Source organism: Leptosomus discolor, chromosome 8 (genome assembly GCF_034619465.1).
Source record: "Leptosomus discolor isolate bLepDis1 chromosome 8, bLepDis1.hap2, whole genome shotgun sequence".
Taxonomy (NCBI): domain Eukaryota; kingdom Metazoa; phylum Chordata; class Aves; order Leptosomiformes; family Leptosomidae; genus Leptosomus; species Leptosomus discolor.
The window spans coordinates 59,469,071-59,492,719 of record NC_141398.1 but is presented as its reverse complement, the minus strand read 5'-3'; the positions used below and the strand labels follow the sequence as shown (position 1 = coordinate 59,492,719).

At 48.9% G+C, this 23,649-nt stretch overlaps 1 protein-coding gene across 1 annotated transcript in view; it reads left to right on the top strand.

The window, feature by feature from the left end:
• Window positions 1-23,649, top strand: part of KLHDC4 (kelch domain containing 4) — a 28,975-nt gene that overhangs the window by 4,603 nt on the left and 723 nt on the right. Inside the window, exons 5-11 of the mRNA XM_086468966.1 lie at window positions 2,408-2,544; window positions 9,937-10,029; window positions 10,955-11,114; window positions 18,155-18,236; window positions 20,266-20,474; window positions 21,820-22,225; window positions 23,341-23,457. Coding sequence (XP_086325092.1) covers window positions 2,408-2,544; window positions 9,937-10,029; window positions 10,955-11,114; window positions 18,155-18,236; window positions 20,266-20,474; window positions 21,820-22,225; window positions 23,341-23,457 — 1,204 coding nt within the window. The remainder of the gene's footprint in view (window positions 1-2,407; window positions 2,545-9,936; window positions 10,030-10,954; window positions 11,115-18,154; window positions 18,237-20,265; window positions 20,475-21,819; window positions 22,226-23,340; window positions 23,458-23,649) is intronic.

Genomic DNA, 23,649 nt, shown 5'->3' with positions numbered 1-23,649 from the left:
CCTTGGCAGATGGGCTGTTCTTCTTTTGTCTGCGAACGCAATAGACAACGTTGTCTAAATTTTCTCTGGGATATCGTGACGCTCCACTAGAGTTCACCTCTCTGGTGCCTGTGTCATTAACCTCACTGGCTGGTAGTGGTGGTGAAGGAGTTGGGTTTGTTTGCTTTATGTGAACACCTGCGCGTTAGAACCTGGACCAAAGACTTGTATTTTTTGCAGGTCTTTGGCCCTCGCCAGCTGTCTGATAGATTCTCTTTCCTGTTGCAGCAAGTGGCTGGGGGACTGGTACATTTCAAAAGCTGCCATACAGGAATTTTCCTACCCATGGCCAAAGCTCTTTAGAGCTTCCTGGTAAGATCCAACATCCCAGTTAGGTTCATATACCCTTGTTCTGCTACGCCTAAATGCCAGTCGTGCTCTGAGCTGTGTGTCCTTTCTTGAATTGAAAGGTTCTGACTTGATTTTTGGGCTACTTTGTGGTGCTTAAAATAGAACTTGATTTCAGCAGCCAGATTCCGTGAGGAGATTCAAACACCGCTTTCCCTAGGTGAAAAGGAGGTTGGTTGCTTTGTGGGTGTGGAGTTGAGAGGTGGCTGGTTGGGTGTTGGTAGCCAGCAGGTGGCTGTCTAGCAGCTGAAGCTGAACTGAGCAGTCAGGCTGTGCATCAGGGAGCCGCAACTGGATTAGAACAGAAATAAAATTGAGAAACCTATCTTGAGGAGTCCTGCTTCAACAATAAGTTTTCTGGCTGGTAATTACAGTCGCACGGGAGACAGTTCAGCCTCATTAGTTGGCTGGTTTGTCCTCTTCTTTGTGACTTTATTTTTAATGCATATTCTGCGTTAGCTTAAAGGTAGTCAGGAGCACGTCTGTGGGTTTGTATGTGCATGTTTTCGGTGTTATTTGTCATCTCTGGTCTCTGACACACCATTTTCTGTTTGAGTTACGCTGGCTTCATTACATTAGTTCAACGGAGCAGAGGTGAGAATAGCTATGGATGAGTGTTGTCAGTTGTTTAAGGAAAAAGCTTGGCTATGTAATGACTTTGGAGCCAGCTTTTCAAAAGGTCAGACACAAGTATGAGCAGGCTGTTTTATGTACCTTCCCCTTAAGCTTTTAAGCACTACATACCCAGGAAAATCAGGCACTTATCCCCTTTGTTTAGGTAACTTCATGTTCCCACAAATCCTGCTTGCAAACACACCCCATATTTTCTCCTGTGTTTAATCGTTGCATGTATAGGCTCGTTTATGTCAGGGCATGGTCATGGGTCTGACGCTAAAAATCTTCTTTGCGGTTTGCTGGGAAAGATGGGCAGGTAGTGAAGCCCTCCTGAAGAAAGAGATTGTTCTCCCAATGTTTATCTGTGATGGGTACCCTGGAAAAAACACGTGTGGAAGATTTTTTTTTTTTAATGGTGTAAAAAACCCAAGAGGTCCTGGTCAAGGAAGAAATTTGCACAGTTGCATAGTATCCTTTTTGGGATTCCTTCCTTCTTCCTTAGTCCTTAGCAGATAATTTTAATGAAGTAGAGTCTTGCTTTTGTCTCCCTGCTTTTAACTGTCAGCTTGCATCACCACAGTGTTTTGGTGCTGCTCTGTGCAAAAAAAAAATAATTAACCCCCCCCCTTTGGTACTCTCCTCTCTGCTACCTGCCCTAATCAAAGCAGTAACAGTCTGCTCTGGTTCAGATGGTGCAATTTCCTTCTGTGTTTGGGGATTTTTTCAGTTGGATTTTTTCTTTTTCTTCAGAGGGAGCAGTAATGCTTTCCAGGTCTTGGGAAGCGTCAGGTTTGGACTCGTGCTGCAGCTTGACTTCTTTACTGTTGGTTGTTTTATTAATCTACAAAACCTGCAAAGGGCAATTGTGCACCGCTGACGGCCCCTTCCAAAAGACTTTTCCCTGCGTTACCCTGCCTGTCTGGTGCTGGGATGTCAGATGTGCCTTGGAGGCAGGAATTGCCCCTGTTCCTCCCGTGGTTCATCAGCCCCAGTATGCCTTCTGCAGGATACCGTTTATGTGACTAAAGGATGCTGTGGAGAGGTTTCCTTTTGGTGACCAGAAAGATTTGAACGGTTGTTGTTCAGCTAAATCCTAAGATGCTTCCCAGGGAACGTTGAATTTAATGAACTGGAACTCAAGATGCTAGGAGGTGGGAACAGCCCAGCTCCTTGACCAGCTTTCCTTTGCTATAGGGAAGGTGTGCTGAACAATGAGTAACTTGCATTTAAAATTCCCTTTCCTTCAGCCCCAGAGAGCTGCTGTTGTCAAGCAAGGCAGCAGCAGGCGCTGCCGCTTTTCTGCTCTCTGGTATTTGGAGGCAGCTGCACATTTGACTGATAAAGTTCTTCTGTCCCTGATTCCTGAACCCTTGTCTGATCTGGCTCTTCCTTCTTCTCCTGGCAGGCAGCAGTGGTGCCCACAGCGGGCGGGCAGCTGTGGGTATTTGGCGGGGAGTTTGCCTCTCCCAACGGGGAACAGTTCTATCATTACAAGGATCTCTGGGTCCTGCATTTGGCTACCAAGACCTGGGAGCAGATCAAGTAAGTGATGGGCCGTCTTGTCTAGACTGTGCTTTTGCCAAGAAAGGTTGGACCAGATGATCCTTGAGGTCCCTTCCAACCTGGTATTCTGTGATGGTGATGTGTTCTGAAGTCAATGATGTTGACCTCGTGAGGAACTGTACCAGCGTGATCTGAGTTTGACTCCTGGTATAGTGCTGTGATTTCCAAGCTGTCTGCTTGTCTCTCCCTTGAGTACAGAGGTGCCCAACCTAGAAATGGTGGAGAGGACAGCCTCCAGAAAGAAGTGGAAATGAGAGATGTGTTCCAAGTCTATTGAGGCCAAAGCTATTTCGTTTTAATATGTGATTTTTGGAATACGAGTGTGCTTGGGTGTTACTTAACTGAAGGAAAGAGCATCATGAACAGCACACTGTTCTCCCAACCGTGGCAGGTGTAGATGTCCAACTCAAAACAACGGTTGTTGCTCCATCTGCCTGGGCTTCTCCTGGCTGGGCTGTACAAGACCAGTTCAAAGATCCCCCAGATTTGCCGTTGCTTGAGAAGACAGCTTATGTCTCTTCACAGAGCCAACTTCCCTCCTGATAACCGGCATTTGCTGCCTCAGGATTCCTTGAGGTAAACAAGCCAATAATTCAGACCTGTCAAAGTAAATAGGTGCCAAAAGCCCTGGTAGTTTTTGACAGGAGTTAAGGTGTCTAAATATATTCTGTGGATCTAGGCTAAAGTTCTCCGCTAATGTTTCCTTAACCTTTGGCTTCTCAATTTTGCTGCTCATGTTTATATTTGCATGAGAGAAGAAGAGGTCTGGCGGGTCATCCAGAGGACTGAGAGGCAAGAGGTGTGGCTTTGGTTCTGACTTTCTTTTGCACTTGGGGAATGTCTTTGCTGAGGGATTAGTCAGCGTTGGGTGGGCTGGAACTCCTGTGCAGCTTGAGCTGGCGCTGGGGAAAGCAGCAACTTTTGAACGCTTGCTCAGCTGATGTTTGATCTGTCGAGATCCTGGTTATGAGCTCCATGCCCTTCCTTCAGGTGGGAAGCCCTAAATCTGCCTGGGTTGATCACTTTTTGCCCCGCTTATGGAGTGGGGGTGCCTGCTGTCTGTGTCTGTCTCTTGCACAGTAATTGAGAGGGTGGTTTAGGACTGAGCTGTGCAGAGATGGAAACCCTGGCTGTGCCTTGGCCCATGCCTGAGGCCACACAGTGAGTCATCCTGCTGGTCTGCCTTTTTTTTTGCCCCCCCTCCCTGCAAAATGTTAGCATTGATACTGCCTGACAAGGGGTAAATTTGGAAGTTAATTACTGATGTTAATATAGCACTGAAGAGACTCTGCTATGGAAGGTGCAGGGGGGCAGAAGTCCCAAGGAGTCCAAGACAGGCTGGGTTAGAAGGGTGCTTCACAGCATGGGATCCTGACAGCCAACTCTGCCAGAATCCAGGGATCGTCCTTTTGAGTGGCTCTGGGAGGCTGAGGGAAAACTGTTCGATTCATAAGCGGCTGGTTCCTGTCCATCGGTGTGGTTCTTGGCTCCAGACCTGGCAGTGTTAATCTAATAACGGCTGTAACTTGTCGTGTTACAGGTTCCCTCTGGTGAGCCCTGCTTGTCTTTGAGAAGTGGGCCTGAGAGAAACCCTCCAAAACGATGGAGGGCTCTTTAAGAGGTGCAAGGCTTAAAAAGACCTGTCGCTGTGCAGGCTGATCTGCCTATTGTTGTTAGGCAGGAGCTGACGTAATGACTGACTGTACCCCTCCCAGCCGCCCCAAAATAACTTCTGAATCCCTTGCTCAGTCTCAGCCAAATAAAGGGGATGAACTCAAATGCGTTGCGTCCCTGCTGGTTTCATGTAAGCAGGTGGGGGGGAGGAGGTGATGCTCGCCATGCTGAGAGAAAGGGTTGACATTTCAACCAAACTGTTGGGTTGAAAAAATTCCTCACCGGGGAGCAGTGTTGATACCCAGCTGCAGGGAGAGCGAGGGCAGGAGGTTTGTGTTCTGTGAGCCGTCGGAGAATCCAGAGGAGGCTTCGTTAGCTCCACCACCGATGGCACAAGTTGTTCTCTCATGGATTTGCAGAGCTGAACGAGGGTTTTCCACTCCCAAAACAAACGCTGCAGTAGCTGACCTGCCCGGGAAGAGGAAATGAGGTGGTTATGAGGCTCTGCTCATTCTGTGTCTTATCCCACGTGGGAGAGCGGCCTCGGGGGTGCTGCCTGTAACCTGTACTGTGAAAGTGCCTGTTCCCTCCCTGGAGCTGAGCGTGAAGTTTGTATGTGCTGCGAGTTGCAGGGTACCCCCAGCAGTCCCAGGCCCCAAGTGGACTAAAACCACGGCAAGGGATTTTGTTGTGATGGGTCACTGCAGTTAGTGAGGAGGGGGCCGGATTGGCAAGGTGAGTTCCTAGTCCCGCCTAGGGACCAAGTTCGAGGTACCACATGCTTCAAGCTGTCCAGAGCGACCCTCCATCCCCAGGAGCTGGACCTTGGCTGCCATGCCACAGCGGGAGGATGCCTTTGGCGACATTGCTACTTATTGTTTTGTGGTAGATAAAAGGATAGGCATTTTCTAAGTGAGCCTCATAAATTATATGGGTGAAGGTGACCTGGAGAGATGATCTTTTTCTCTCTCCTTGCCCCACGCAGGATCTACACCTTTTGAGCTTCCTGCTGTGTGTTTGGGTGGACGTCTGTCTTTCAGCCTTGCTGGAATTTTGAAAATGCCTGTGCCCTGGTCCCACTATTCGAATAAAACAAAGTGCATCTCCTCCCCATCCTTGGGCAGAGCTCCAGGAGCTGCATTAATGAGGCATCTGGCGGAGGAGGCTGGGAGGGGATGTCTTTGTTTTAATGCTAACCTGACTGAGTGTGAAAATCAAGTTTCTGCTGCCTCTTTGCTTTTCCATATGGCATCTTGATTACAGTCTGCTTGGAAAGGGGAAGAGGAAAGGGCAGGGATGATTGTTGAGTTGTATGAGGGATTTCTTTTTTCCTGCTTTTTAAAAAAAACTATGATCATAACACGTGCTGCATTTCATTCACTTCCTTCAGCGTTTTGCTTTTCTTGCCGGGGAACCCCACTGCTGCTGTCATTTTTCCACATAGATTTCTCATGTCTGTCGGAAGAGAAGCACTTGCTTATTTTGGATTGCCATGAACCAGCTGGGATGACTGGTGACAGTGGGGGTCAGCTTGGGGGCTGGTGGTATTGGGAGAGTGAGTAGGTTTGGGAAGACTAAAGGGAGGGGGCAGATTGTGTAGGTTGGTTGGATCATGGTGGGGCACCAGCCCTGGTACGACAAACGTTCACAGGCCAAGCGATCATTCCGCGTGTCCAATGTGGTAGCAGTGGGACCTGAATAAACGCCTGGTGATAGACATTTGGGGTGCAGACCGGTACTGAGTAAACTCGTTTGGGTTTGGAAGACATCGTTTGAGCACGAACAATAGAATAACATAATGATTCGTTAAGAAACGTCTGGACAAGAGAGACAAAAGTTTCTGTTTCTCTTCCACAGGGGAAGAATCACGTGTGCCCTGTTCAGGCGGGTTTGAATGCATTGGTTTGAGTGGATTGAATAGCTCAGATGACCCTGCTGTGGTCTGAACTTACAGTTCTAGGAAATCTAGTTATTCCAGCCCCACAGCTTAGATTTCAGACAATTTCATTGTCCTTCCTGGCCTACAGTTCATGCCACAGACCATCTTGGTGTCATCAGAGGCTTGGCTGTAACACACTTTAGAAGAGAAAACCTTGAGTAACTCATTGCTGTGAATAACATCCCTGTGCTGTGTCTGCAAAGGCTGCTGGGGCAGTGGATCTCCGTTATCTCCCAGCACAGAGTACAGTGGTGCCAGTCTGCTTGACAGAGTTTAAAATTGCTATATTTAGCTATATTTACTTGCATTTTGTGTGCACAAAGGTGGTCCAAACGTAACAAATCCCAGCCCCTTAGAAGACTTGCCAGCAACCGACTTTGACTTATTGGAGCCACCTTATCGTGTGTGTGAGGCACAAGGCTGTCTCCGAGCACGAGCTGTTTGTTACTCTGCCTGAGAGCTAAGCAATATTTTAACCTAATTGCCTCATTCCTTCCTAGAGAGAACGTAGTTATTCAGCTCTATGTGGCCCAGTGCAGTCCCTCAAAAAGAGACAGGGAGCATCACGCTTTGGGCTTGTCCTTGCGAACTGGCAGATCCCTGCTTCGTGTATCTCTCTGTCTTGCCTTTGAGCCTGTATAGCTCCCTTCCCTTTAGTACTGGAGTGTTGATGATACTTCCCATCACAGTTTGGTGAGATGTGGTGCTATAAATATTTCAGGGTGGCGTTTCACAAGCGTATGTTTAACGGTGTTTCCAGAGAGAACTGGAGCAGTCACTGCAGTGCAGGATGCCTTTCAGCCTGGCTTTGTTTCTGATAGACTGCTCGTCTTGCTCACGTGCGACCTGCCACTGCAAAGATCGAGTCCTGCAACACAAGGCAGAGAGCTGCGTTGGTGCTTAAAGAAAAGAAGGGTATTTTGGTGTAGCGCTGCGTAGACTTCCTCTGCCAGCCCAGCAGTGAGCCTTGGGAGCTGGGTCTTGGGCAGATCAGGATCCAAATGTACAACAGTTGATGGACTTTGCAAAGGATCGGTTGGAGGATTTGGAGCCTTGTGGCAATTGTGTATTCGCTTGGGTGGCTCCTAACCGAGCGCGCAGACACAGGGGTGCGCTGCCTGTGTGGGCCATGGAACAGATCGCTCGTTGGCCTGCACCAGGGTGAGATGTAAAACTCAGCTCTGAAGTCCTGGGCTTCAGCTGCCTCAAGTACTGGAGGAGAAAAGTGCTTTGGCCTGAAATGCCCCTTTGACGGGATGTTCTGTGCCCCTTTGACGGGATGTTCTGTGCATCATCACTTTTATTATTATTACAGAAAGGTTCCGAGATTCATCTGAGCATCCTCTGAGTTAAGGAGTGAATGAAAAGGTAACTCACTCACGCAGTCTGTAGCCACTGCAACATGTAAATCTTTAGTTCTTGAATCTGGGGGCTGAATTCAGGTCTGTTATGTTACTATAAGTCCCAGAGTAGCTCCACAAGGCAAAGCAAATTCCTTATGGAGCGGTTCTGATCAGACTCATGCTGTACGTGTGTAGAGCCAGTCCTTATCCAGACTTATCTTTTAATCTATTTTTAAAAAAAGTCTGGAGAATTTACAGCTCCCTCCCACATGTCTGCTTTCTGGTGTCAACCCCATGAAGTGGAGTATTAATCATAAAGTCTGTGAAACCATTTCCAAAATGCTTGTTTTGGACCATGAGGAATGACACAGGTAAAAGGAGGCAGTTTGCATTTGAGAAGCAGGTCTTTGAGCTTGCAGCAAGGGCCTTCTGGAGCGGCAGCATGGTTATATGTTGCTGCCAGTCCAGCTTGACGATGCCATGTGGCTTTTCCAGTGTTGTGTTTGGAGACTGGGGACGAAGGGCCTTGGCTGTATGACTAGCTCTATGTAAAAACACTTTCGAAGAGCAGTTGTTGCTGTTTTAGGAGGGCATGTGCTTACATCAAAGGCTATAAACTTCCCTTTATAGCTGATTCCTGCAGTGTGTAACGCTGAGGAAGCTGAGGTGAGAGAATACTGCGCAGGGTGAGGCCTCCTGGAGCTGTGTTTCAGCAGCTGTTCTGGTAGCTTGCATCGCCAGCCTAAAGAAAGGGGAGAGCAGCCTTGTGATGGAGAGCGAGTGGCGCTGATGCCAGCGAGACTTCCCCGAATTGGGATCAGGCCCCAGACTGGATGGTTTTGTTCGTGACTTTGAGTGAATTGTACGCTTGTGGGAACTTGTTTATTAAAACACACACATCAATGAATACATTTTTAATTGTTCAGAATTGATTTTTGACTCGGAGGAAATCCGCTCGAGAAGCAAGGCAGAAGATGTTCTCTGAGAAGAGGATTTTACTGTTGTTGCTTTTTAATTCCTTCTTTCCTTTAAAAACTGTTTTAAAATGTGCCATCCTTTGGTATAATAACATGGGAGCTTTCTTACAGAAGAGAAAATAATGATTTCACATCTTGACGAAATTAATGCTAGAGGTGCTGTTCTGCAGGGCGGTATTGAAAATCCAGTAAATGCCTAGAAAACCCTACTCTCTGTTAGAATAAGAAGTCCAAGCAATCAATATTAATGCAGTCTTACCCAAACGCTGCTGTTCTCCTCGGAGTTTTTCATTATCACCGGTGTGAGATTGTCATTTTTGATGGTGACTAAGGGCCCTCATTTTCTCTCTCCACAGAAATCTATCACTGCACTTTACAGCTACCTGCTGCCAGTTCAAGTGTAGCAGTAGGATGGTGGGTTTAGGTTTTGCTGTTGTTTTCAACAGTGAGCAGGTTTCTTATTTATTTAGGCCTCGATTCTGCAACCACTTAAGGCACGTTAACGCTGCCTGTTTGAGAAGCCCTGCCGAGTTCCGTGGTGCCCACTGTGTGCACTTTGGGAGCCTCCTCAGCGAGAGTGAAAACGGCATCGATTCATCCATGGGGGCAGAGAGCACACAAAGCAAAACCCCGATTTCTCTGCGGTTTGGCCTGAAGTTGCCTTTGTTTGTTTTTGAGAGTTCTTGAAGTCTCTTTGTTCTCTCTCCTATGATGCTCGGTCTGTGGGTGAACATGAAGGAAGGTGCATCTTCATTGCCTCTCAGGAATGTCGTTGCCAGCTGCTTGGCTTCGCGTGAAGCTTTTGGATGTGACAGGTGGGCTGTTGTTGCTTGTTCCTGGAAATGGAAGTGCCACATTTAACTGAAAGGTCAGGAAGGCTCGAAAGAGCAGAGCAGTGATGCGTAGCTGCTTTTTAATGTGCAAGATGATAACGATTACAGTGCCTTTGTGCTTGAGGAAATCCAAGTAATTTACGGAGTCTTCTCACTAGTTTGATGTTGTAGCCTAACTGCCGGTCGGTGAGTGAAGACAGGATGGGTATGTGATTTCCTAAGGCACTGAAGGAGAGTGGATGTCAAAGCCAGGCTCTGACTCTTACCTTGGTACTTGGAGAAGACCTCTCCATCTGGAGTGCCTTTCTTGCAATTGTGGGAGTTAACTGCTATTCATTAAACTCTCCTGAAAAATTAGCTCCTGAGTCATAGCAGAAAAGACTTCAAGACTTTGGGTGGTGTTAGAGACGAAATGGCTTATCGCTAGGAATAAAATTGTTACTGCAAAATGCCTGTGTTGCAAATACCAAGAGTTACAGGAAGAGTACTGCTCTGGAGAAGAGCATACATATATATTAGGGCAACAAAGCTCCCCATGCTTTCCCATTCCAGGAGGACAGAAGCTGAACTCGACCAGCCTGGCTGCCAGTGACCTGATAAAAATGGACTGGCACACTAACAGGAAAGGGAATTTTGCTGATAAGTGGAATTTCTTTGTGTTTCAGGGCATCAGGAGGTCCCTCTGGACGAAGTGGGCATCGAATGGTTGCTTGCAAAAGACAGCTGATCATCTTTGGAGGTTTCCATGAGAGCGCAAGGTGGGTTACTGCAGGATGGCTGGTGGTATTGAATCCTCTGTAAAAAAAGACACCAGAATTTTGCCAGGAACAGAAATCTGGGCTTTAGTGGAGGGATTATCCTCAGCAGTACTGTTACTGAACTAGACTTTTGTGTCAGAAATACAAGTGGTCTTGATTTTAAGTGTTTGAGAAACCGTTATACCACTTAGCTAATCACTGAAGTAGCTACTCATCCTTGTAGCTAAAGCTCAATACATCACTTTCGGCCTCTGAATCTTGTCAAAGAGCCTTGTCTTCTGGAAACATCTTCTCCAGTAGGCTCTCCCATACTATGTAAGGTCACAGCTACACTGTCATGGGGACTGTGAAGAGAGCTGAGCTACCTGTTGTCTCAGAGACAGTAAGCAGCGTAACCACAGTCCCTGGGAGCACAGAGCAAGTCGCAAAGCCCACGCTGGACTTGGCTGTGTCCTTGGGAGTTTGACCTGTGCCGAGAATTTTCCACTAGCAGTATGTGAGCTGGCTAGTAGAAAGAGAAGGGGGCATATGTTTATTTTTCCCATCCCCGCAGACAGACGTAGCTCTAATCTGTTTTGATCTTTTGTGTCCTGGTTTAAGTTACCTTGGGCTGAGTTAACTGGGAAGAGTTGATGAAACCTCTATTGTAGTAAGGAATGACATCGGTAAAAAAAGAACCCAGAGAGGTCTTGCTTCAAGGAGCTTTGTCAAATGCAAACTGTTGCACTGGAACAGTAACCTTCACCGGAACGAATCTTTTGTACATTGTTACGGCTGCAGAAGGAGAAAAGCCATAAATGCCAGAAGTTAAGTAAGGTGTTGCACCTCTTCAGAGGTTCCTGGTGCTGTTCCTGAAGTGATATTTTATCCTGTCCTAAATCGTGACCATTATAAAACCTGTGCTGTGCCAATTTGCTCTCCCTAGAGATTACATCTATTACAACGACGTGTACGCCTTCAACCTGGACTCCTTCACCTGGAGCAGGCTGGCTCCATCGGGGATTGGGCCTGCTCCAAGATCCGGGTGTCAAATGGCCACCACTCCTGAGGGCAGCATAGTCATCTACGGAGGCTACTCCAAACAGGTAGGAGAGACTTTCTGGAAAGCCAGCACAGTATTCCCTGGATTCTGAACTGAATAGTTAATGGAAGAACTAAGGGGCTAGAGTGAAAACTAAACTGTGACGAACTGAGGTTGCCCAAGTGGGGCTGCTGCGATGGTCTTGACCTGAGTTGGCTGTGGAGCCCAAGTGTTCTGACTGCTTGGAGAGGGCAGTGGGCTTAGAGCTTGGGAGAGCAAAATGGGGATCTCTGTACTGCTGCTCCCCTCTGCTGAGTTCCGCAAGCCTTGTCTCCAGCGCTCGTGGTGTCATCCCACAACCGCCCGCTGCTCTCACTGGTGACGTTCCTGCATGGCAGGCAGCTGCCAGATGTCCCAAAAACCGCTGGTAACAAGGGTGTGTGTTAGCCTGTGGTTGTGCCAGCTCGGAGGGAAGGTGAAGTTGTGCCCTTGGGCTGTTCACGCACAGGATGGTTCAGGCTGCTGTGAACCACTACTTCTTCCAAAAGAGGCATCTTGTCCTTTAATAGTGCCTTTCTTCATGCAGTTGTGCGCTGATCAAGGAGCTTACCTTGATTAAAATGAATTTTCTATTTTTCCTGCTGATCTAATCCAATATAAGGAGGTAGGAATAAGCAACCGGGAGAAATGTCATTTTTGGGGAACAGTAACCAGTGGTGGTTCCTGCCAACTTAAAGCATTCTCAGGTGGTCCTCATCCGTATTCCAACACTTGCAGGTTAAAAGCAGCAGCCGCCAGAAGACTTGTATTTTCTTCCATCAGTGAAAGGGTTAAGGGAGCAGCACCAGTTAGCAAACTCAATAAGCCAAAGAAGACTTCTGATGAGCACCAGGCTTCCTCTGCTCTGCTCCCAGCTTTGTTAATCAGGGTAATTTATACTAGCTAGCCCTTTAGACCGTATGTCCTCATTGACCAAGTATCCCTGTCTCCATGCTGGGTGGGAGGAGGTAAATATTTCATTGAGCAAAAGGCTCCTGCAAAAGCTTTTCATGTTGCAAATGCAGACAGAAGACCCGAATCCTGCTGCTACTGTCTCCGTGGAAAGGCATCGCTTCCAGCAGCGTGTCGCTGGGGGAGGAGGACGCGTTGTTCTTCTGAAGTGAATAAATGAACAAAGGAGAAAAGCAGGGAAAGGGGAGAGAAGATAGTCTGTCTATATATTTAGAAGCATTTGTGCCTCCTCACGGCCTGCGCTTCGGGCTCTACCTCATCAGATGCGCATTTGATTAAATAGCAGTAACAATACGGAGGCATTTTCTACCCAAAAGGGCTTTGTCCTCTTCCTTTCTCTGTCCTGTTTCCTCACTCTTAAGGGTGGGAAGGAAGCGTGAGCCATGCTAGATGCAGATCTCTCGTGGCTACTGAAAGCAGTTGGGTTTCAAGTGCACGCTGAGCCCTGTGGAAATACAAAAGTCAATGCATGTTTGCAGTTTGTTCTATTCCACGTTGAGGGTGGGCTTTGTTGCACTGCTCTGGGTTGTTCTGAGCTAATACAAATGAAGTAGAAGGGATGGGGGAACGCAAAGCTGCCCTTAGCCTTTTTGCAAGGTGCTGAGCAAGGATAAGAGCTGGGTACGGTTCCTCTCCAGCTTGAAGAGCAGCTTTTAGATTAAAACAACCACTCCTGGTATGAATCTACTTCCTTTAGAATATAGAGACCTAAGTCTGCTTCTCTCCCATGTGCCATTCCTCACAGAGACTTGCTTGTGTATTTGGTAGCACCACTGAACCGTCAGGCAGGAAAGGTGCAGTCAAGCTACAAACTGACCAAAGCACCGGACAGAATATTTTTTTGCAGCTTTTCTTGAGATGCAGAAGCAACAAACCTTTTAACAGGCTCCTGAAAACTCAGTCCAGCAGGATTTAGGCCCCCGTAGGAGAAACACAACTTCATTAATGTGTGGCTATTTAATTCTTGTTGTATCTTTGCTTATAGCCTGTTGTTGTGGAGTTGAGCCTCGCTGGGTTTACTTCAAAGTGGAGAAAGCGTGTTTGGCGTGTGTACTCCTCCCGGAGTCACTGGCTGCAGTACTCTTGGGAGAAATAAGAGGTGGGCAGTGGAGGACACAATACTTAATTGGAGCTGGGCAGGCACAGGAGAAGAACCTATTCCTTCTCTCCAATTAGAGAGGCAGGTACTACCTTCAGGAGTGCTATGACAACATTTTGGGGCACATGAAGACATCTTTGCATATGAAACCAGGCATGTGTCCAAGCAAAGCGCCATTCACCAAGTCATGTGGAGACTTCTCTTCTAGTAAGAGGCAGGACCGAGTTGCACATGTGCTGTAAAAAAAAAAAAAAAGGGGCAGATTGGTGTGGAGGCCTCCTGAGGCCAGAGCTGCTACCAAGCATGTGTACGGTTTGAATTGGTTTGGAGGGAAGAGGAGTGAAAATCCTCCTAACTCCTTTATTTAGGATCAACATGATATGGCTGTCACGTTGCTGGAGGAGAGTTGTGGTGTGGCAAGGCTGCTTTCCTGTGATGGGCAGCTCTGATCCTTTACATCCTGCGGTCCCCTTAGCCCTTGTAAATCTTCTTTGAAGTACTCCCAAGTAGCTGTGCGGTGTGGTATAATGCGTGTTGCCTCGGGCAAAAAGAGATGTAAGCCCATGAGATTCATGGTTATGGGTAGAACTGTAGGCATCTTCGTAGCCAGCTGGCTTTTGGGGCTCTGTAAAGCCTGAGCAACACTGTCAGCTTGCAGTTCCCCTGATGGAGTGATCAATCTGTCTGTCCTCAGTCTGGTCGGGAGGCATCATGAGCTGGGAAGGCAGAAGCAGAGAGATTTCGTCCCTGCTTTGATTTTTCTGCACTTGCATGCGGAACTGAGCGTGGAGGGTCGGTTTTCAGTACGGTCTGTCAGTCCGGGCTGTGTTGCTGAATTCCCTTCATGGGACCCAAGTAAGAAAGTGTCTTTCATGGCTGGGGAAACAGAGGCAGAAGAGATCAAGTGACTTGTCCAGGGCACTCCAGTGCTTGTATGCAGAGCCAGGACAAGAACTTTGGTACCCAGCCATGACTTTGCCTGTGCCAGCCGCTAGATTTTGATGATCAAGTGCTGAACAACCAGGATGCAAATGGTGAAAAAGGAACTTTACAGCCCTGAGTGCAGCTAACTTCAGATGCTGGTGTGCAGATTGACAAGAGCGTGCCTGATATTTTAAAATGCATTATTCTTGGAATAATCGTGTTCATCTGTTTCATCTTCAGCCTAGAAATGATAAAGGGAATTTCTACGATCCCTTACAGATCGGGGCATTGTCAGCTGTGCCTAAAATGTACCTCAAAATCCCGCAAGGAGCTCAGGCTTGCTCTCCTGCTGATCTTAAAGATGTCCTCACCCATTTCTCACGCTGGGGATGGGGCTTGCTGCAGCAAGCTGCGTTTTTGGCCGTGTAAAGCAATGAGACCTCCCTATTGCTAGGCAACATGAGCACACTGTGCCTGACTGGCACGACGAATGCAGCCGGGAGGTGTTGGAGGCTGACACTGCTCTACCTTGCAGGTGCAAGCAGCCTACAAGCCATGGGAGGGCTGGTGTTAGGTGTGTGCCAGGCCTTGGGATGCCAAAGACGACTGGCATGTGGGGGTTTTTTTGGGTTTTGGAGTGGGTTTTTTGGTGTGGGTTTTTTTTTTTTTAGTGGCAAGCTTTGCAAATCTGAACTGGATTCTGCCAGGAGATTGCTTGTGGCAGGGCTGAAGTGTTTGCCTGAATTGCAAGGTCTGGTGGCACTGGTTCCCTTTGTTGTTCTGCCTGCTGAGGGCTTCTGCTAATTAGAAGAGATCAACAGTGGCAAAATACATCCATCAGACACGTTTAGCATGTTATAGAGGGGGAATCCTGACTCCCCTTCTTCTCAGGAGCAGCTCTCCGTGCCTCAGTTTCCTTGCTCTTTGCAGGGGGATAAACAGGCGTCTTGCTGTCTGTCAGTGGAGCTGGGTGTTGGGTTTTTTAGCTAATGCATGTAAAGCTCCTGTAACTTGCTAAAGTACCTGTACATGTAGCAATAGGCTGTGGGTATCCAAACCAGTTTTGTGTTTGGAAGCAAACACCTGGAACTTCAAGGCAAGAAGGACAGCAGGAGAACAGGAGCCTCTTGTGACTGATGGAGCGATTTGCTCAGGGCAAGCAGGCGTCCCTCCAGTCACGGTGTGCTGCTTGCTGGTGAAGCGTCTGCCTTTGAGTTGGGGAAAACAGGCATCTCTTTGACAACAAATAACTAACTCCCACTCCACCTCATTGGGGTTTTCTCAGCCCAAGAAGCTTTGTCACGTTGCATACGCAGTGTGTTTACTACAGGGAGCCATGTGGTTTTCGGGAGAAAAATAATGCAGTTATTCTACACAGCTTGTGTGACAGCAAAGCCAACTGCGCTTTCAGTGTTTGCTGTTTCCCCTCCTTTCGTGCAGACAGTGCACATCGAGCTGTGCCTCTGCACGCTTCAGCCTGTGTGTCCCCTGCACGCAGGAATGTGTGCTCTGTCTAGCATTTAAGGACAAACTGCAGCCTGCCTGGGACTGGGGAGGAAATAACCACCCTTTCTGTTATCATGAGCAGGCACTTCAGCACTGTGAGGTGTGAAGGCTCCTGCCCCTCTCTCTCTCTCTCTTCCTCCCTCCCTCTCCTCTGCCCATCCATCCCTGACAGCCCTTGGTTCAGGTGAGGCTTGGAGCGGGGTTCGATTAAGGTGGGGGACAGACCAAAAAGGCTGCTGTATCTCAGCTGTCCGCAGCCTGCAGCTCCTTGGTGACTGCTGCTGCTCTAGACCTGTGTGACAGAGACAGGGAAGTGTGACGTTGACAGAGGGTGGCACTTGCTCCGCACAGTAACTCGCAGCCCTTTGAACTTGAGAGCTGCTGCTGTAGGTGCCACAATACATGCACTGCCAGGCTGTGAATTGGTGCACTTGAGACTTAACAGCACTTTTCCTAGAAGGCATTTCTTTCCCTTCCTGCCCTGATAGCTCTCTCTTGAGGGTCTAGTTCAAAGTGGGAAGCTCTCAGCTCCTCCTAGACACCAGAGGTCCTCTAGCCGTGCCTCAGAACCTCTCACAAATGCAAAAACTTGTCTTGCTTGTTTTCCATGTGCTGGAGAACTGGCAGTGGCTGAAGGAGTCGTCGCCGTATAACCTCTTATTCAGGAAACAGGACTGTCAGTGGTACTTGTTCCTACAAGCTTCCTGGCCCTTGCGTGCCTGATGTTCTGCTGCTTGAGGACAGCAGGTGGAATAGTGCAGTTGTTGACTGCGTTGAAGTGGTTGCACAGAAGATGGTCTCTCCAGCGTAGACATCCTGTCTTGAAGAGTGTGTGCCTTTCAGTTTGCTAATGAGAGTGCTTAGGTGTATGTGGAGAGCAGGAAGACGAGCGAGCCGCAGCCCCAAACGTGCAGATTTCCTAAGGCAGCCCTACAGGCAGACCCCGGCCCTTAACTTGAAGCTTCCTTTTTGCCGCAACGGCGAGCAGAGTTCTCCTGTTTCCTCCGGCACTTCGTTATCGGCCTTCCCTGGGGCGTCTCCGCATCGTCCAAGTTACAGCGTTGTCGTACAATGCCTCAAACACACTTTTCCTCTCTTCTGACTTTCTGGGACTTGAATACCGTTCCTACAAATTGGGTACGATGCAGTACCAGCACAGCAGACCCTGCAGCAACAAAAGCTGTCAGGTGCAAGGCACAGGGTTGGGTGCAGATGTGCAGGAAGAACAGGACAGCGCTGTGCTGTTGTGCTCTCGGGTGTGCCCAAGCCCTGCTCATCTTCCTCGGAACTGGACCAAACCCTCTCGGCTTCTGCTGGGATGCACTGCCTGCAGGCTGGAAGCAGCTCCCATTGCCCCCAGGAGGAAGGGAATTACGAGGAAGTGGGAGCTCTGTGTGAAGGATGGGTGGATAATGACATCAGTAAAAGACCTCCTGCAGTGGTGGTGAACAGTGCTGCTTTCAAATGCTGCATGTCGCTGTGAGCGCTGGAGTACAGGGGCTTACAGTGAAAGGAGGAAGGGAAAATCGCATTTAAAATGATGCATTTAATTGCCTTAACCGAGACTTGATCCTGTTCTTGCTGGTGTCTTGCTGTTGCCTTTAGTAGGGGTGGAAGTGGGGCTTCTGCTCTGTTCCTGTTGAGGAGAAAACTGTTGCTCAAGGCTCTGTGGGGCCCTGAATGCTAAAAAATGACAGCTGGAGTCGGGCTGTGGCGCAGAGAGCGGGCCGTCACCTCTGCTTGCCTTGGAGTGGGATGGAGATGGGGGGGTGGCAGGGGCTGGAAGCCTGTGTGCTAGTCACAGATCTGTGCTTAAACTTGGGCCTTGCAGTCGGGTTCGGCACGGACGCTCTGAGCTTCTGCTCAGCATTCAAGGGCAGAGTCCCAGAGGGCCTTGCGAGCCCTGTGGAAAGTTGTCGTGTGTGCCACTTTGGTGGAGTGAGTATTTGCTGTCTTTTACAGCTGGAGAAGCAGAGGCACAGATGTCAAATTAGTCCCTAGAGAGCGCCTGATCCTGTCTGTGGCAGAGTAAAAGGCAGGACCTTGGGTCTCCTGTTTCCATGGTGCTGCCCATCCTTCCTTCCTTCCTTCCTTCCGCAAAACAATCAGTTTTAATCCCTCCTGACAATTGATTTCTCTTCTCTGTGTGCCAAAATTCCTCCCTTTAAATTGCATCCTGTAGTCTTCGTACGGCCACGAGTCTCAGGATCTGCGTGGCAGCCTGGAGAGCCCTGCCTGGCTGTCGCAGGCAGAAGTTGGTTGTGGCTCATCCCAGAATGTAGCGCTGGTTTGACCGCTATGGTTGCGAGCTGCCTGATGCTCCAGAGCCACAGGGTGCCTACCTGTGTGGCTTCTCCTTGCCCAGTCGCAGTGTTTGCATTTTCAGGTTGGGAATGGACAGATTGGGGCTGTGATGAGGGTTATCTCTGGGGTCGTGAGTTCAGGACGGCACATACCGCTGTTCTGGCGTGGGTGACTTCCTAGGCCTTGAAAAGTTGGGCTTCCTGTGTTTTGGGCCGCTGAAACTCTTTCACTGAGCATCCCTGTCTTTCCTTTCTCTGCAGAGAATTAAGAAAGATGTTGACAAAGGCACCTTGCATACAGATATGTTCCTGCTGAAGTCTGAAGGTGCAGGCAAGGAGGAAGGTAAGCTACTGCTGTAGCTAGGAGGGCTGCGCTGGAAGGGACGCTGCAGGACTGTGAATGTAAATCTTCTCTCTTCCTCTGAATAACAGACCGAAAAACCCCAAGCCTAGAACAAAATTTCTCTTGTAATGAAAAGCACTATGCCCCAGTGTTTGCTTTGGGGCTAAACACAGCAGAGGAGTTGATTTAAATGTTTCTTCTTCCCAGGAGTAGCTCAGTGCGTTTGTGTACTGCGACTCTAGGTTAAAAAGAAAGGGGCTAGAGTGAAGGAAACAGCAGTTGCAGGGGGATCTTGGAGGAATTCTGTTCCTTTTTTCTTCGTGTGTGCTGGAGGAGGAGGACAGGCCATCATCAGAACAGGCAGAATTCCTCGCCGCTGTGCTCCCTGAAGGGAAATGGGAAGCAGGTGGTTGTTGCTGCTGCAGACTGCGCTCTGCACAGCCGTTCTGTCCCCTCTCACACCTCATGGTACAGCCTGAAAAGAGGAGGCTGTGTGTGCTTTGCTGAGCCGAGCTTTCTGGTCAGCCAAAGGCTGTGAGGAGTCGTGGTTCTCCGCTCCAGGTGACTTGGTTTCAGAGCCAAGGTGAGTGGTAGCTCTGACACACTGTGGGGGATTGGAGCTGGTGGAGAAACGGGCAGAGCTCTGAAGGAAGGTTGGGGTATGCTTTTTGTCAGAGAATCACTTCTAGCTCACAGCGTTGCCTATCTTGACACCTCCCAGTTGGTCCTGGAATAGTCTGAGACGGAGTGGAGGGTCTGCAGGCTCCTTGCGTAACTATGTGAGAAGCTCTGGCCTGCACAGGCAGCTTCAGGAAAAACTAGAAGAAAAAGTATTTTAGGGATTTTTTTGGTTTGTATGTGGGAGGGAATTAAAACAACATTTTGAAATTCCTGTTCTGTGGGGCATTTTGATCACGGCTTTTCTGTTTCACAACAGAAAATTTTGAGGATTCCAGAATTCTCCACGCTGGAAATTCCAGTTTTGACAAACTCTTTTTGTAGTGATGTCTCACAGAGACTCTTAAGAAAGAAGGTCGAGGTGTGATCTCATCAGATTATTTGGTGCAGGGACATTAGCAAGAGTGGTTGTTGGTTGGTTGGTTGTTTTATCTGTGCATGTCCCCAGAAATAGGAATTCCATCACTTTCCTTAGGAGAGAGTGTATTTTGTCCTTGGCTCGGGGAATGGGACGATATTCTTTGAGCTGAACTCCTAAAATGTTAAAGTTGTGATTCATTTCTTTCAACCTGACCATCTTAAAGTGGTATTTGGGGAGGAGGGTTGGTCACATATGTTGTCTGGGTTCCAGACCCTGCTTGCATTATGCCCTATTTATAGTTCATCTCGTTGAAATTGCGGTTCCTTCAGAAACACAGTGCCTAGGCAGTGCATCTGCTTCTCCCAGCCTGCATTGTCGGGATTTGCTCTAAATCCAGAGTAGAAAGGATTGGAGCAAAAGCAGAGGGTTTAGAGCACAAGCCTTCTCCTGCTGCTGAGCCCTTTTTTTTAAAGTGTGGTTGGCTCTCCCTGCAATGAACTGTACTTGTCCTTATTTGGGGGGTTAAGGCAGCGGTGCAGGTTGGCAGAGGAGGTGCTGTGGTAGAAGGGTGAGATGGAGAGAATTGATGGGGTGGGCTCCGGGGGATAACTGAGGTACACCTCCGTGGTGCTTGAAGGCTGTATATAATCAGTCCTTGTTTGAACTCCACCCTCCTGTAAAGGTGTATACACCTTTCAAGAGGCTCCTTGCCCCAGAGAGCACACCCTAAAGGCGGCTCTCTGCATTTGCTTTTACTGAAGAGCCAACAGCTTTCTAAGCGTAGAAGCGACGTGCGGTTTAGCATGTGATAGAAGTGGAAGCGCAAGTGGTTCTGATCAGGGCTGTTGTGGAGGGCACGCTCTGCAGTTCTGAGACTGTCCAAAATGGGTCGTTGAGTTACTTGCTGGATTACTCAAGGGCCTTGGAAGGTACAAAACCGATCGGGATTCTCCTTTGCTGATGCCTGTATTTGCTTTTATCTATTAGCAGACAAGTGGGCGTGGAGTCGGCTCAGCCCCTCCGGAGTGAAACCCACTCCCAGGTCTGGCTTCTCCGTGGCAATTGGTCCCAACAACCGCTCCCTTCTGTTTGGAGGCGTGCATGATGAAGAAGAGGAAGAGAGCATTGAAGGAGACTTCTTCAACGATATTTATTTCTATGACATTGGGAAAAACCGCTGGTTTCCTGGACAGCTAAAGGTTTCGTTTTAAAAATAACACAGATATATTAAGTTCTTTCTCCTTGATCATCTGACACGTGTCCTTTGGGCCTTTTTTTACCTCTTATAGCTTTCTTGCAGTATGGAGCCAGGCTCTATTTCTAAGGGTGCTCCAGAAGCTGAGCCACGAGGTGTGGCAGCTGCCTTGGTCTGTGACCCGCTGATTGTGAAGGGAGGGAGAGGCTGTAGAAATGAAGCTGGGGATGCGCAGTTCTAGCAGGTTTTTGCTACCAAACCAACTGAGTTTTCTCTATGCTGCCCCTCTCCTTCCCTGCCACATAGCTCCTTGTTCCCTCCGTGCCCTGCTTCCGCAGTGTCAGGCAGACCGTCACCCTTCTGGGGAGAGAGGAAGCCCCTGAGCCCTGATGGTTGAGCACAAAGCGAGGGTGGTTCGGGAGGCGATGCCGCTCCTCCAGGAGTCGGGCTGGATGTGCACCCTTGTTGTGTAATGCGAAACGAAACAAAGCACCATGAAAACATAGGTACGGTGTTTTACTGGAGGCCAGCTCCAGGTCAGGTGTGTAAGTCTGACATGAGATGGTTCGGTAAAAGCTACCGTGAAAAGATCTTGTGTTGCATTGGGATCAAAAAACCTCCCTCTTTTCCCCAGCATTGATGAGCTGCTAGAAGAGATGAAATCTTAACCTTGGCTCCTAAGAACTTCAGAAATGTGGCCCTCAGCTCAGATCTTTGATTTTGTTTGAACCACTCTCAAGGGAGAAGTGAGGTGCAAATGGACTGGTTGAACTCCCTTCTTTCCACCCCCACTGTTTCTAGCTTTGTTCTCAAAAAGGAGAAGTCAATCACATAATAACAGGCAAACACGCACTCAGATGTTTGCTTCTGCCTTCCTAGCTGACTGTTTTCCAGCCCTTTCATACACTACTTGGAAGACCTGGAGTGCTTCCTGGTAATGCACTGTAATTTAGCACCCAGCAATTGTTTTCACAAAATGGTGTGTTATTTGATACGTGATTCTGTGATTTTTCTCTTCCTCCTGTCACAGACTAGTGGATTCTTTGTGTGTCTCCTGCAAGCCGGAGAGCAAAAGAGCTGTTTTGTCTCTTCAGCACGTGCTGCCATTAATAGAGGAAGCACCTCCACACCATGGGTTCTCCAGGCTCCTTGTTTTATGGCTGGGAGAAATTCATGCCAAGTGGGAGGTTCCACCTATCGCTGGAGACTTGTAGTTGTAGTGAAAAATAACTGAATTCTCCCCCCTCCCTCCCAGCAGGAGCCATAGTATTTGTGTTCGCTGCTGTACGTGCTATTAGGTGCGCACAATTCACACACCGTCTCCTTCTGCTCCCTGTTCCTGTTAACAGGGACCGAAATCGGAGAAGAGGAAGCGAAGGCGCGGCAAACAAGCTGAGGCAGAAGGTGCTGGAGATGAGGAGTTGGAGAAGCAACCTCCACAAGGGCCGGTGGAGATAGTCAAAGAGGTGGTGGCAGAAGATGGGACTGTCATGACAATCAAGCAGGTGATCTCTGGACCTGCAGAAGAGAAGGAAAGGTCTGCATCGGAGGAGGAGGAGGAGGAAGAGGGAGCCTTGGGCCAGCAAGTTGAGCCATGCCCACGTTCGAATGCCATGTTGGCTGTGAAGCATGGAGTTCTCTACGTGTACGGGGGAATGTTTGAGGTGGGTGATCGCCAGTTCACCCTCAGTGACCTCTACAGCATCGACCTACACAAGATGGAAGAATGGAAGGTGCTAGTGGAGATGGATCCAAGTAAGTTCTGGTGGTGGGATCTCTCTCTGCTTTTACAGAGAGATAGGGGGGGAAAAACCCCAACTATGAAGCTTCTTCAGGGAGTGGTGATGAGCCTTTGAGTAGTGTTTTTTTTCCTGGATGGGAAAAAACTTGGGAGTATGTGATACGCAGTGTCTTGTGGTCACCGTCGCTGCAGGAACGTGTCTGGTTTAGAGCTTTGCGATCACTGTCCAGAGTGAGCTCTGGTCTGTCTGCTCGGAAAACCAAGACCCATAAACAGTCTGTGTTCACTGGTGGCAAGTTCTGGCCTGGGAGGTCCTGCTGTGCCATGCTTGTCCACTCAGCAGAGGACAGGGAGGTCTGTCCTCACCATTTTGGGGCAGTGAGGGTCTTGGATACTGCAAAGCACGTGGGCATTAGGTAGGGTTAGCTCTTGGCACCTTAAATGAGTAGTGTGTTTGGTGCATACTCTGCGTGCCCTGCTGGGCTGTTCCCAAGCTGGGAAGGCTGCCTTGGGGGCTGTGGCAAGCGTAGAAGTCAGTTCCCTGAATGCCTGGTGACATGGTCATTACGTGAGCGTTCAGTAGCGTTGCAGAAAGCATGACCTGAGAGACCTCAGCAAAGATGGATTTGATGGGTTTTCTGCTCGTTATTGGAAGAAACTGTGGGTCTATCTTAGAGCAACCTGTCTCTTAGGGTACTGGCTAAGTGATTCATCCCAGGTCGTGTGCTAGGCACTGTAGAGAGAGATGAAAAGAGGGTGGCCCTGCTGTGGAACCTCGCAGTCTGCGCGTGCGCCATGGGCAGAGGGCAGAGAGGAGGGGGTCTTGCTCGTGATTGCGGAACCGTGAAGTGCTGGGGAGGAGCGTTGACTCTTGTCAGCGTTGGCACTGACCAGCTGTTCTTCCACAGCTGTCCTGTGCTGTTCACTCCTTCCGATTTCATCTCTTCCCACTGCTCCCCATCAGAGCCAGGCCCGGTACAGCCAGTGGATCTGCGAGGGCAAGGAATGCAGCAGGGCTCTTCAGGAGCCCATCTGTCTCACCTCGCCCTGGCATCCTCCGTGACAGCTCTGTGTGTAGGAGCAGGAAACAGCTCCTTATGTATTTCTTCTATTTTCTTTCTCACCAAAGAAGCACAGGAATGGCTGGAGGAGTCAGAGTCGGATGAAGAGGATGATGACATGGAAGGTGCGGAGGGAGGCGAAGAGGAAGAGGAGAGCTCTGAAGAGGAGAGTGAAGATGAGGGAGGTAATGATTAAGATGAATGTTGTCTTCATGCTAACGTAAAGTGGGTTTTAGTACACTGCCTGCTGGTTTTGCTGCCAGCCTGGACGGCCTCACCGTCATCCAGCTGAGTTTTCCAGCAAAAGGAAAGTTTTAGTACACTGTTCTCAGGGTAGAAGAGAAGTTTTCGTTGGTTACTGGTGGGTTTTTAGGCTA